The 14,665-nt window shown below is 32.6% G+C and overlaps 1 protein-coding gene across 1 annotated transcript; it reads right to left on the reverse strand.

Moving 5' to 3' along the window:
- Nucleotides 1-2,104: 2,104 nt before the first annotated feature.
- LOC124374591 (cyprosin-like) lies at nucleotides 2,105-14,017 on the reverse strand. The gene is made up of 6 exons (XM_046832781.1): nucleotides 13,862-14,017; nucleotides 12,226-12,422; nucleotides 9,133-9,276; nucleotides 7,088-7,229; nucleotides 3,880-3,972; nucleotides 2,105-2,416 (listed from the first exon to the last, which is right to left on the reverse strand). The coding sequence occupies exons 1-6, from the start codon at nucleotides 14,000-14,002 to the stop codon at nucleotides 2,264-2,266; spliced, it is 870 nt and encodes a 289-aa protein (XP_046688737.1). The 5' UTR covers nucleotides 14,003-14,017; the 3' UTR covers nucleotides 2,105-2,263.
- Between the last annotated feature and the right edge of the window lie 648 nt (nucleotides 14,018-14,665).

Consider the following 14,665-nt stretch of genomic DNA (forward strand, 5'->3'; position numbering starts at 1 on the left):
CGTCATGAAACTCATGGCTACAGAGAAAGATTTTAAGAATAAAATCACGGGTGAAAAGATTGAGAGGTTAACGAAATATTTTTAGAAATATAATTCAACTACACGGAGGTTAGTAACTAAAATTATTCCACAGAACTCTATAGTGTGGGTCTGCCTCACAGCTTTTCTACAGTAAACAGTTTTTCTAGTGAGACTTCTGAATTTAATGTATATAGAAGTCAATGTTAAATTGTCTTTGATGATTTTACTTTCACAATAAAAGTAAAAGTGCTGTATTAAGTAACATTTTGTTTATTCATATGAAGATAAAACATTCATAAACAATAATGTGTCTAATTTTATTACCTTTTAGCATTTTATTTTGAAGAAATTAGTAACGTTAGAGTGGGTAAATATATGTCAGGTTCTAGTGTAGGTTATAAGAAACAAAACACATTGCAGCATTGTGCCCAATTTATGTTTTAAGGGTTTTTTTAAAACAGACACTGATACAAAACACCACCAAAAGAATAATATAAATGTATTAATATAACCTTTTTGTAATAAATTTTCGAAATTTTCACTTAAACATAATTTCACCCTAAATTATACTGAAAGAATAGTACTAAATATAAAGAATATTAGTTATACTAGTACTAGTACCTTTCAACTGAGAAACAAGTAAAGAGAAGAAAGAGCAAGGTACACCAAGCAGCATTGAGAAACATCGTGTCGACAGGAACTAGAGTGGTGTAGACAAGTATTATCTGTCGCCTGACGTTATCGGTTGGTACCTTATTGAATAGCAAGACTTGTCAGCCCATCAGAAGAAGATATCATAATCTCACTGTTCTCAAGTGGTTTGTTATTTCGTAAATCATGATTCAACCGAGGAGATCCGGGATTAGAAAGTATTAATTTTAGGACAGTAGAGGATTTTATTCCCCTTGTGCTAAAAATAAAATGCCTTTGTAGCTTTTGAACTGGCACTGGTGGTTTGATTCATGTAGTTGGATTTTAATGAATGTGAAAATGGTTTATTGATATTTTTATACCTAAGGTATTCACGCATTAACAGTCCTGCAGTCGCCGACTATTAATGTTGTGTTGTTAAAAAAAAATTGTGTTGTTACACAATGATAATTGTTTTTTCGTGTACAGGAATAGAGCGCTGTAGATGGTATTGAAGTTTGTAAGGATGTAGAGGTTAGTTTTAGGCTACGGAGAGATTAAATTGGAATTGAACGAAAAACTATATTAGCCTAAAGTTTAGCTAAGACCAAAACTTTAGTTTAAATACAAAATATCCTGCAGAATTTCTCTGTCTAGGATCGGAGATAGTGGTTTTTTTTGCTTTATCTAGTCAGGCTTTTAATGTGAAAAATAATTTTCAATGCGTAGTATACGTAACGATATGTTTTTAAATATGATCCACCTAAGAGCCATATACTCTTTTACAATTAATAAAAATACGATATTAACTGTAAATGCATTTTATTTGTAGACACCGCATTAAACCGCATATGATTATACTTTGTGAAGCTGTTGGAAAGCTATCGTATATTAAACAAACTGACATTTTGATATTTTCGTCCAGTAAATGAAGCTGTAGGCTCACGATAACTTCGGTTAAATTATGCTATATGCTATTAAATTAATCAGTTTTTTTTACTGATCGAGTTAAATTATATAGTATTAAAATACAAATATTAACCAGCGATCCAAAATAAATGTTGCAATTACGCGTTACGATGTTACAACATCGATGTAAAAAACGCGTAGGGTACGTGAAGACATTTAAATACTGATTATTTCAACCCAGGAGCTAAAACATTATTCTTGATTTAAAATAGTTCTCCATTTTAATTTAATCCAAATTTAAAAAGGCTATATATCTCTCTGTGTAACTGCACGACGTGTTTGGTACACTCATTAGTGAATGGGTTTGCTTAGATTAAGATGCCAAATTTTATAGCACTTAGCATTAGTCAATATTTCATGCTTAGCACAAAGTAATCAGATCATTTACATTATGATTTATTAAAAGTATATTCCATACTAATTTTTGTATAAAGAATAGTATCACAGTAAATATTTAATATCCAAGGGGTAAAGACTCAAAAGGTGACTTTAAAGTGTATTTATTTTACTTTAATCCATCCGACTACATTCTTTAACTTATATATAATATATCATAATAATGTAGATGCAAATTCAAGTACTGGGACGCAATCCATTGTTAATCCTCGACCATCTGAGCCACACAGTTGTGGACGGTTCTTGTCTACTGAGCAAGGGCAAACCCAACCTGGTTGTTCCCCATGTCGAACACCGTGTAGTACTTGCGCATAAACACATCTCCCAGAATAAAGAATGAGAGGTTGTCGGAGCCAATAAATGTGCTCACACAGACATCTTCTCCACTTTCTGTTGGCATCTGAAAAACAATCCATCCTAATTATTGAAATCATATTTGAATTAATTTCTCTCGCTAGAGAATATTAGTTTATGCATATTGTTTACATGCATACTCGATAATTTTTAAAGAGAGGACGATCTCCTTTTAAGCCTTTTTCTGCCCATCAAACTGAAACTTTCAAATCTAACTGTCTGTCAGTCTTTACACTCGGTATCTCCAAAACGAACTGAGCTTTAATTGTATTTGAGGGACGCTTAGTTCGATGATGTTCCATGTCACTTCATATGATTTGGCTAAGTGTTAGAGAGTATTTGTACATTTGTGTGTAACCATGATGGCAACGATGAAATAGCAGAATAAATAAATTGTTAAGCAAACAAAAATCAATGTATTACATATATATATATATATATATATATATATATAAAATGAGAAAATTTTATGTATTACATATTAACACATGAAGCCTAACTATCCCAACACATTCAACTTGTTATTTTGATGACTTACTTGGTGGTGCAACAAGTTTTGATGACCACAAATGTAAATGTATCACGTGTAAATGTCTCGAGAGTAGTTTTATTTCTATATTTGAAATGTTCCATGAAACTTTATTTCTACATAGAAAAGAATGAGTTCTATAATTGTGCATGTCCTATCATTGGAATTTAGCTAAGCATCGTCGAAGCTTATCATTCAGTAAGCTGACACAAGTTCTCTTTTGTTTATCAGGGGATGTATACATTTGTTTTTCGTACGATTGACAAAAAGAATTGACACGTTAGAATTGTTTGCTTATTTCTACTTTCTATAATTTTGGGTTGAAAAAATTGGTTTTTGAATATTTACTTTACTACTATATCTATAGATTAAAGACTTGTATAAATAATCAACTATTGGCTGATAAAATCACTTTTGTACTATCAATATTCACTGAAATTAAGTTAGTTATTGATACTCATTCGAATTCCAAGATCCATGTTTGAGTACCAATGGAATTATAACTTTAATTAGGCAATTGCATATAATAAAAATTTAACGAAGTTACTCTGTTTAAAACACTCACACTTTATACATACGTTAACATGTTTTAAATGCACATTGAGATAAATTAGTCTAAGGGAAACATAATGTTGAATCATTAAAAAAACATTCACACAATATGTATAGTTAATATAGTTAGTACTTGTAACACTACAACAAGCAGAATACGTCTAAGTAATAAGTTCTTTAAAAAGACAAAACCTTATTATTTATTTTCGCCAAATAATTAAAGTGATTATAAATAAATAAATATATTGCTTTGTTATGTATACTTTTCTCCCTTTATTATTATGGTATTTATTCACGTTATGCGACAGGTTAGGAAATTCCGAATTGTTGCACTACCATGTAAGTGACACAAAACCATTATTTAATCATAAAGAAAAAAATTAAAATTAAATTAAAGTATAATTATGATAACAAAGGGGGTGTAGTACCGAGATAATGTAGTCCTGAGGGTGAAGTACGAAAGGCTTTCCACTAATGTAGATCGTAACATCTGGCAAGCTGTCTATTGTTGTGCAGTCCACCTGGGTAACATAAAGCATTTATGGTATATTGACTCAGTGTTTATATATTATATAAGCAAGAATATTAAGTAAAATTATCAAACAAGATAGGCTCCATTTAAATATACCTACTCTATTAAAAAAAAACCTATGGAATATTTACGGAATCTATTATTGAATCTTTACCGCTACATTACTGCTTTCTTAGTTAAGTTTTTAAAAATTTTTGTTTATGTACATTCGTAGGATATAGATTCTTTTGTACTTGAATATAAACTATAAGTTGAACCAATGATGCACTGTATAATTTTAGTGACCAACTATTTCTTAGTAGCCTTAAAATGAGTATTGAGTAGTTAATGTAAATGTTAAGTTTGTTCCAGTTCACACTACACTTAGTACAGCGTCTGAAATCTGTCGATGTCACAGCTTGATTTCTGGAATGTTCTTCTGAAGAGATCCAAAGATAGAATCAACCCCTACCACCATGTGCAAAAACTCGGTTGCCCAACCGTGCTTTTGGATTGTGTCTAACACGTATCAAATGCACATATGATGAGACAATGAGAATATTACTTAAAATAGATAGCATTATATTTTGTGTAGTATGTATATACCTTCCTCATTGCCAAATTATTTTTTTTCTTCAGACGAACATGACTAAGATAATAAGAAAAAGGTAAACAGGGCCAACTTAACATTCGCATTATTGAATAAATTTCTCCAACCGTAGGTACGTTATGAGTAGTTACTTTGGTTTTAGTGTAAATTTTCTTTCAAGTTATGCAATTTGAACTTACCTATGCTATCTTTCCATTCTATGTAAGACATTTCAAGCAGAACATACTCACTTAGATTTCAAGAGATCTTAAAGTAAATCTAACCGCAATGGCAATATATAAAAAGATTTAAAATATTAATTTCATCATGTACCATTATAATGGCCAATATAATTTGGGCTATATGTCATTAGGTAATCTTTCAAGAATGCAATAATTAAGATTGAGGTTTATTGAATATCCCGTATGAATCCCGTCTAGATCTACACATTTATCCACGTTATCCAAAAGAAACATTAGTAACAAGGTTGAAAACTTGCTTTGTAAAAAGTATAGTACACAACTCAATTTTATCGGTTTCGGGATGACAAAAGACGTAGCGAAGGTCATGGTGGATAATGGAATAAACAAGTTTTCCACATTCCATACCTCCTGAGAGTATGTATAAAGCTTCGGGTCTCAACAGAATTTTTTAAATTAATGCACCTATGAATGTATTTGTGATGATGTATTAGTGATCATATCTGTTTTATGGAACCATATCATCTGGTCAAAAATCTACATAAATTAAGTTTAAGCTTATTGAAACTAAATGAGAGTTACATAAATTACTGAAACACATTGTGTTAAATTTTAAATTTAATCAGTATGATATTGTTTCAATAGCTGCACCTCTTGAAAATCTTACAGCATCTTGCTGGTAAATCGAGTGTTTTAAAATTACGTTTGGATTTGCCTTAACGCAGTAAATTAAGCAACATCTATCAATTGACTAATTAATATTATATTTTAACTCTTTATTGCTTAGGTGCGCTAAATAAATACATTAAAAGTTACTTAAATTATGAATTATTTTACTTGAAACCGTAACAACCGCATGTCTAGATCTTCACTGAGTCTTGTAGACATCATAGAATTTAAATTTGATCGTTAGTATTAATTTTTAAACTTCTGTCAACATATTGTTTTTAAATATTCGTAATTTAAATATTGTATAATATATTTACTTGGGGGTTGTGTGAAAGTCTGAATCACCAAAGCGACGTATTCATTGTATTCAAAGATTGTTTTTGCCCAAAGCACTCCTTGTTGATGTTATTCTGTGTCCCTTGAACTTTAAATATATCGCATGTTTGAAAATGTTTACACTTTCGGGTAATTGCATTCCAAACTCCATTTTTAATGTAGTAAAACAAGAGATCATGAATAAATAAGTGGAATCACGTAACGGAAAATCTTATTTCAAAAAAACGAACAGATATTCAATTGTCTAGCGTCAAACAGTGCATATGTTTTTGAGACACTGTATATAAGAGGCATATATATTTTTATATACTATATATAAATATAAATAAATAAATATATATATATATATATATTATCATAGACAGAGTGGACCTAAAACAGGTACAAAAGAAAATTTTGTTTTGTTTTTTTAAGTAAAAAAAGATTTTACTGTTGTAGTGGAATTTTGAACAATTATTTACAGGACATGGTTTTTAAGATCGAAGAAATTTTAGACACGGCAGAGTTGAAGTATTCGGCTGTTCAATCAAAGATACAATATAATTTAATTATCTTTTTATCAAGTTAATATGTGATATTTCTATTAGAAAAGATATCAATAGAAATGTAACGTGTTAAATCGCAAGAAAAACTAACAGTATTGAGATAACCAAAACGTTTCAATGTTATTTTACGAGTGTGAGCAACGTGTGAAGTCCACAACTCTAAGGCCTGGACAAATTTTGTTTCTGTGCGTCTGTCCGCACTAGATCTCGAGGAATCAGTTTGTTGATTGTGCATGTTACTCTATGTGATTTATCTGATCATTAGCAAAAATTTATATTGTGGTCTTATAGGTAACCATCATGGCAACGAGAAAATAGTGGAATAAATAAATTTTAAACCAAACTGAATACTCTGATATGAAATTTCAACGTGTTACATACTAGTCTAGTGAAATACGTACATGAATTGGTGCATGCAACCACAGAGAAGTCTATTACGCAACACATAATATACTCCTACCTTGCATAATAAATATTCTTTCCGAGTTTGTTAAAAACTAAAGAGTAATAATAATAAATTGTTAATTTTTATAGGTTTTTGACAATTTAAAATAGTATTTTAATAGACAAATCATAAACCTATACAAATCAAAGTACACATACACAAAAAAAACTTACATTGTATACATTCACTCCTGTCACAGACACACTACCTTAGATCCAGCATCTTTCAGAAATCCTAGAGGTTCATCATGAAGTCAAACGCTTTAGATACTAGCAGTTTGAGGCAAGTTTTTAAATAGTATTAGTTGTTGGAGTTTTTCAAATTTTGTAAGAGACACTTACGATATAAGTTCCGTCACTCTCTTCACCGCCTATAGCCTGGTTGATCTGATCGGTAAACTCTGAAGGCCCATACAACAGACTGGTCCCGGAGTCTGGGATGGCGGGATAGGTAGAGCAGATCTCGTTAGATCCCAACGTAATGCTATAATGTAAAACAGCTATTATATACAACATAATCTTATCAACTGCAAGAGTTTAAAAGTAATGTCTAACTAATTCTGCTTCTACGTACACAATTATTAAATGCCTAGTTTTTATAGAAAAATAATTACAAATCACAATTAAAGGAATACATATACAACTCGAAAAAATCCTTGGTAAAATATAAATAAATAAATATATATTTGCAATACAAGCCTAAGAAAAATGGTGAAGTATTACATAATATGTGGTTAAGTTTTTAACAACTGTGTTTAAAAATTGTATGTAACAAAATAATGAAGCATACAGTAATAGTATAAAACCAATCAAATCTGTTATGAAATAAATGTAAATTAGGTCGAACTATTGTTTACAAACTGTATGAGATTGTTTATAAATATAGAAAGTTTACTCCAGGGAAAGTACCATTACATTAATCTATTATAGTCTATAGGCTTCCCAACATTTCCAAATTATGACTAATAATTAACAGAGATTTTAGTTACCCAGTTAAATAAATTTTAACACTAGATTGTCGATATAACATTGTTAAGCTGCGAATAGCGTATAGGAATAAAACTAAATTTTCATAAATGTAAATAACTGTGAACGTATTTTTGATGATGTTTGTAATACTTCAAAATAATAAATACATACTGGTCGTAGTGTGTAATGAAAATTATAAGCCGTTAGTGGGAAACAAAGCAATTTTGTCATAATTTTCTAAACGCATTGTTATTCCTTAGATTTAACAAAATAAAAGATAAAAACTAAGAATAATAACCACAATTAAAATTACTACTTTCTATTGATAATTTTTCTTTGTTTCCATTTCAATACTTGCTAGGTACTATGATAAGCTTCTCCAGCTGTTCTTAACCTTTCATGATTTAGTTATCTTTTGTGAAAATACATGGGAGGAAAATAGTTGTCACATTCAATATCCTTTTGGATCTAGATATTATTCGTTAATATTATGTTAAGGAAAACGTTAAAACGTACATTATTAGCAGGTTTCTGAACATGAGGCATGGTTAACTACGGTCAAAGTCGGGTACTCGAAACCTTCGAAAGAAAGATCGTCAAACATAGAAATAGATATAAATAATATTTAATCTTCATGAGCAACAGAACCAATAGACACCTAATGCTAGTTAGTGTAAATTAAAAGGTTATGTCCATAACCACGTTTAAGTTGAAGAAGACTTTTCTTGAAAACATTTTGTGAACAGGCAAAATAGAGAAGACATATATTTATATGTGTATGTAACTGAAATAATAAGAATAATAAGAATTCAATGGTAAAAAATTATGGACACCATGCAACGTCTTAATGTGTCTCCCTCAAGATACGGTTATACCCAGAATATAAGTCTTTTATTTCTATAACTTAAAGAGGATTGTAATCTACAACGTGAATGAACAATAATAAGGATAATTCTGTTGGTTTTTACAGATCTAATCTGGTAAGAGGTTTTTATCTTTACTGGTGTTAAGGTCTATAACTTTAATTGATTACATTGAAAACAAGGAAATATTATATTGAATCAGCTTTTAGTAAGTCTCTCACATCATTTGTTGATGACGTTTTCGATTTCTGTTTGCCTGTCTTCAAGATAATGGTTGAACTAGGTCACTTAGAGATTTAAGATTTGATGTAAAACTCTACCTCTACGTCGGCACAGAAAAGGGTTAAAATTGGTCTCTCTGGGCCAGGATGTTGTTGGGCTAACTTGGAACCTCATACGCTAACCCGAAGCCTGGCTTGCGACTAATCTTGATCTTATCTCACTGGATCATTATACTTATGTTCACTAAAATTTACTGAACGGTAAATAAACAAGTATCATTCATTGTATATAAATTATTATTATTTTATCTTTTTCATAGAGCTGAGTTCTTACCCATCGATTTGTATCTTCCAGTATGTTTGCTCGATTACAGGAGTGTACGTGAAGTCTCCGGTATAGTGGTTAGGATCCACACCTCCAAGGACCAATTCAGCACCTTCACCAGATGACGAGTCACCCGATGACGAGTCACTTGCTCTGAAACAGAGTTTGAAACACTAATTTAATAATTAACACAAAAATAATAATTTGTAGAGACGTTACACTTTTAGTAATTACCAGTTTAACTATTTAACAGTAAACCAGCTTCTTACCGAAGATAAACATTTAAATAAGCATTCGTTTTATATGAGTATTATAGAAGTGTTGCACATGTGTATTATAAAACCTCAAATGTCTTAAACTTACAATTGAGGTTTCAAAGGTCACCCCATTAAATTCCAACGGAAGTCCTTATTAAGAAACTGGTCTATGAAATATGTCTATACGAGCACTTTATTGTCTACCTCTACCATGATCTATATGTTAGCGTTTGAATTGTTACCCTGAAAGTAAAATATAAACATGTATAGATCATAAAAGTCTTCTTCAACCAAAAAGTGTCACCTTCCAGCCATTGTAATATAATTTGGGTCTAAAGTATTCTTGGTGCTTTAGAGGTACCTTTCCTTAACAAGAAAGAATTTTCATATGTTGGTCTTAAATATCTGCTTATGTTAAAAAGCTACTACATACGGCCATTGCAATCTACCTCAAATCTAAGGCATTTCAAGTAGTGATAGTCTGTTGAGAGCATAATACACGTGTGTATCAAATTTAATATTTCTAGGAAAACAAAAAGTTGAAGAACATAATAGTGGTTGCAACCCCAATCGATGTTTGGACTTTATAAAAATGCTTTACTGTATACTCTTAATTTAGTAATAACATGTAATTGTGAAAAAAATTAACTTTCTGACATATAGGGAAATTTGAAAATTAGTAATAAATAAGTAAGTGAGTAAGGGCTTTGCCTTATATACAGGGTGTGTACATGAAGTCCTGCACGGGTATAATATTTTCTGAATGATAACAGATAAATAAACAAGATTTGGTACATCAATACTACACCTAAAAATCTACTTTTTGAAGGAACTATCAGTTTTCTGTAATATCATGGGGACGTCCCGCAAGGAGTCAGAAGGAAATCTTAAATAGGAGCATAGGTCAATATGGACATCATTTTAAAGGGCTTGTCTAGCAGAGTTTAATGCCGCAAACCGCACTCAAAAAGATTGATCCAGTACAAAATGGTGGCTGTTCAAAGATTTTACTTGGTTACATTTTATTAGTAGCCATAACCCCAGTAAAGCAAAACTGCAACCAAACAAATACTGCAGCTAACCACTACATTATGCTGGTCAGTTGTACAGAAGTGAATTATGACATTAGTTATCCTCAAGGGTTATAAATTTGGTCCTAATATATTGATAACGGGGAAAACCTGATAACAGTAACAATTAGAAATCTCTTATCTTTGGGTCGCAGTTAGGACTTTCCTATTAGCCAGTCTATTCATAGTAGGCTATTCTAGTTTTCTTGTTTTAGTAGTGCTGTCCATCCATTTTATCAGTAAAGTAAAGAATGTCTTATTTTACCAGGCGAAGTTAGGGCTAAGAAGCCCTCTCTAACACTTAACCTGGGGACCAACGGCTTAAAGGTGACTTCCGAACCACCACCAATGGCCGGGCAGGCGGGCCGCTTGCAAGGACAGGATCGCTCAGCGGTCACCTGTCCAAGCAGCAGCCACGCTCGGCGTTGGTACAGCTTTAGTACAAAAGAGTTTGTCGTATTGCTTGTAGTTCTTCAACTACACTATGTCGCTTGACGAACGTGAACGTATAACACTTTTATGATGGTTGGTTGGGGAAATAACAGACGATCACACGAAGAAGCATGCCATTTATTTAATAACTACTTTCACGAGAGGCAGCCAATTTCTAGAACAACTGTAGGGAGAACTGTTCAACACTTTATGAAAACAGGAAGTGTTTCCGATCGTTATAGGTCGCTGAGATTTCTAATTGTTACTGTTATCAGGTTTTCCCCGTTATCAATATATTAGGACCAAATTTGTAACCCTTGAGGATAACTAATGTCATAATTCACTTCTGTACAACTGACCAGCATATGTAGTAGTTAGCTGCAGTATTTGTTTGGTTGCAGTTTTTGCTTTTACTGGGGTTATGACTACTAATAAAATGTAACCAAGTAAAATCTTTGAACAGCCGCCATTTTGTACTGGATCAATCTTTTTGAGAGCGGTCTGCGGCATTAAACTCTGCTAGACAAGCCCTTTAAAATGATGTCCATATTGACCTATGCTCCTATTTAAGATTTCCTTCTGACTCCTTGCGGGACGTCCCCATAATATTACAGAAAACTGATAGTTCCTTCAAAAAGTAGATTTTTAGGTGTAGTATTGATGTACCAAATCTTATTTATTTATCTGGTATCGTTCAGAAAATATTATACCCGTGCAGGACTTTATGTACACCCTGTATATATAGACATTAAATATATCGAATGAAAGACTACAAACATAATTTTAATCCTAGTTGTTTAAAAAAATTGAAAGTGCAATATTAGTTAGGTAATACAATGTTAAACGTTTTTAAACCCCCAAATCTGAGAGAGTACTGCGTCCTATCTACTTTGCTTTGACTGTAGAGGTTAAAACAGTTAGACTCCCTTTCCCCCAAGGTGATATGACAAACAGAGATAGTGTTCACTATCACTTCTATCATGGTGGATACAACATGGGGTCTCGACAGGAGGCGATACCTATTCGCTATTTTACATCTGGAATATTAAGTCACTCTGGAATTAGCTTAAAGGTATTTCAAGTGCAATGAGAGGTTTCCTCAGCTTCTTATCCTGTGACGCACTGTGATTAATTCGCCGGATATCTATTTGGTTACAAGCTCTATAGTAGTCTCGTATTATCTCAAACCACATCTTCAGCTTGATTCATAAAAAAACATTTTAAATAACTAGTATGAATGGAAAACAACCTTATCTTTTCTTACTTTACTGTACAATACTATAGTATCCTAACTCTAGTAAAATATTTAAACATTTTTTCTAAATTATATTATAACTGCATACTTATTGAGATAGAATGCGAAGACGGGTTCATTAACGACTCCCTGTTTGATCATGTTCACAAAAGGAGGGTTAGTCTGCATTTCGGAAATAGCAGGGTAGGCGAGCCCGAAAATGCCATCGAACTGTGAATCAGCAGTTTGAGTATCGATGAATGTTGCCTCACCAAAAGTTTGATCTTGAACCTGAAGATTGGCTACCTGAAAAATTATGATGATGATTTTAGTAATAAGCTACCAGACTGCAAATCAAGAGCACATTAATTTATCGAATTCTGTGCTGGAGAACAATCAGATAGCTAACGTCGTATCCACCGTGTTGTAACCACAATCACTATGATGTCAACTCATTATCATGTGTGAATCAGTTTGAAACTCTAGTCAATGATCTCGTAACTGAGCATCAAAATATGCCATAGGGGTTTTGTTATAAAGACGCATGCCTGTTTATTTTAATAGTTATTTATTTTAATAGTTTATTTTTTCGGAGAAGAAATAAATAAAACTACTCCTCACTAGAGAATTAGAATCCACCAGTAATACACTGAAACGGTGAAATTAAGACTCTAATTAATAATCATTCATGGAATTTTGAAATATCCATTACTACTTCCTATACTACTTTGAACAGGAAAAGTTTCTCACATTAGTGAGTAAGAGCACTCCGAGCCAAGAGGGAATTTTCCAAGCATTCCAATCCTCGGACAAGACTTTTAAATTTGCAGACGTTAAATTTATTATCGGAGTTGCTAGTTGTTTTTGTCAACTGTATCTTTGGTCAAGTAGGCTACGTGACAAAATATCTTTTGGTTGCCAGCGAGGGATTTGGTCTTTTCTAATATCAACTTTCTAGAGATATTTTTTATAAAGAGGTAAACAAGCAATAAGCAAAAATAAAGTGCAATTGTGGTTTAGCCTGGCAAAGGAGCTTTTTTTATCTAATTAATATATTATTAAGCGTACCCTTCTTCAATTCCGTCTTGACATCATATACGGTTGTATATTTTTATCTTGACCTACAACTATTTTATTCGATGAGCCGAGATTCAATTTGCATTAATTAAGCACATAATCTGATTTTTATTGAAATAAAAAGATAAAATTTCCATGAAAAAGAAATTTAACGTTAGTCGTGTTATTTTTGGTTTATAATTACATTTTACTGGATTTATATTTATAAAACGGATCAGATATATAAATAATAGTTATAATAATGTCAGGCAACCAGGTAGAGGAGCTGAAAATCGCCATTTTAATGGTGTGTAAATTGTTAGCTGACACTGGTTTGACGTCTATTTACATAACTGATGGCTTGCTTTGAGGATGTTAAACTAAAAAATTATCATTTAATATTTTAAATCTAGTTACTTACTCATTTCAACCTCCACAAAAGTCAGTAGCGTGACTGAAAGTCTAGTTTTTATTGTGCGAAATGTCTACCGATGTCAAGAAAACCAGATTTTTGCATAACAATATAACTTGGTTCTCGGCATGTGGACCATAACAGGTGGAAATGATAGACGATAGTAATTCATAAATATGCTACTTGTGAATAGTGGCAAATCCGATGCCTTAATATTCTATATCCTTCACAAATTATGATATTGTGTAAAATTGGTTCCTTTTCAAGGATTACTAACCGCTATGTTATCTTGGGAGACGAAACCATACACTTCACCACTGCCATATTTCACATGGAACTTTTTCCCGCTAGTCTTGTACGTAGAACTCTTGCTGTGTGTGTAGGTGTTGTGGTTACCTTTAAAAATAGAAATGCACATATTTATGATGTACTGAGAATGTATAGCATAGCAAAAAGTATTATTTCTAATTATAGTACATCCGGTACGAGATGAATTTATCTGGTTTAATTATTATTTGCTATTAACTCGTACATGGTGCTAAGAATGCTATGGAAATGTACTTTTAAAAAGAAGTTCGTTATAAACATTCCTTATCAAATTTGTTTTGTTTACTAAAACACATTCACACTCTTACTTATTTAGGAAATATTTAAAGTGAATACCTTTATATATATTATATACAGGATCTCAATCATAGAATATCAGTAGTATACTTTGGCCGTTCCTGGGACAAAGCACCCGAGACCGGATCTGGGACAAACCGTGTGAGACCGAATCTGGGACAGAATTTTTAGAGAGCGACTAAGAGTGTGAGTACGGGTAGTCAGAACCGCGCCGCGCGAATCACCACGCATGTCATCGCTGTCCCGCCACCGCGCAGACACCACGCGTTGTTACTGTAAGTATGCAAGCAATCGGCACGCGCCTCGTCAGCACCGCGCCGCGCGACTGCTGAACCGTCACCCCCAAGCAATTGGCACGCGCCTCGTCATCACCGCGCCGCGCGACTGCTGAACCGTCACCACCACCGCGCCGTGTGAGACACCGCGTGTTGTTTCTATAAGTATACAAACAATCGGT

This window comes from Homalodisca vitripennis, unplaced genomic scaffold (assembly GCF_021130785.1).
Source record: "Homalodisca vitripennis isolate AUS2020 unplaced genomic scaffold, UT_GWSS_2.1 ScUCBcl_9207;HRSCAF=17627, whole genome shotgun sequence".
In the NCBI taxonomy this organism is placed as follows: Eukaryota; Metazoa; Arthropoda; class Insecta; order Hemiptera; family Cicadellidae; genus Homalodisca; species Homalodisca vitripennis.

What these genes read in the sequence shown, in the direction of transcription:
- LOC124374591 (XM_046832781.1), bottom strand. Translation starts at nt 14,002, where the DNA reads ATGTGCATTTCTATTTTTAAAGGTAACCACAACACCTACACACACAGC. An exon ending in AGAGTGACGGAACTTATATC is followed by an intron (nt 3,973 to 7,087) that starts GTAAGTGTCTCT and finishes TATGTTACCCAG; the next exon opens with GTGGACTGCACAACAATAGA. An exon ending in CTCAGGACTACATTATCTCG is followed by an intron (nt 2,417 to 3,879) that starts GTACTACACCCC and finishes ATTGTTTTTCAG; the next exon opens with ATGCCAACAGAAAGTGGAGA.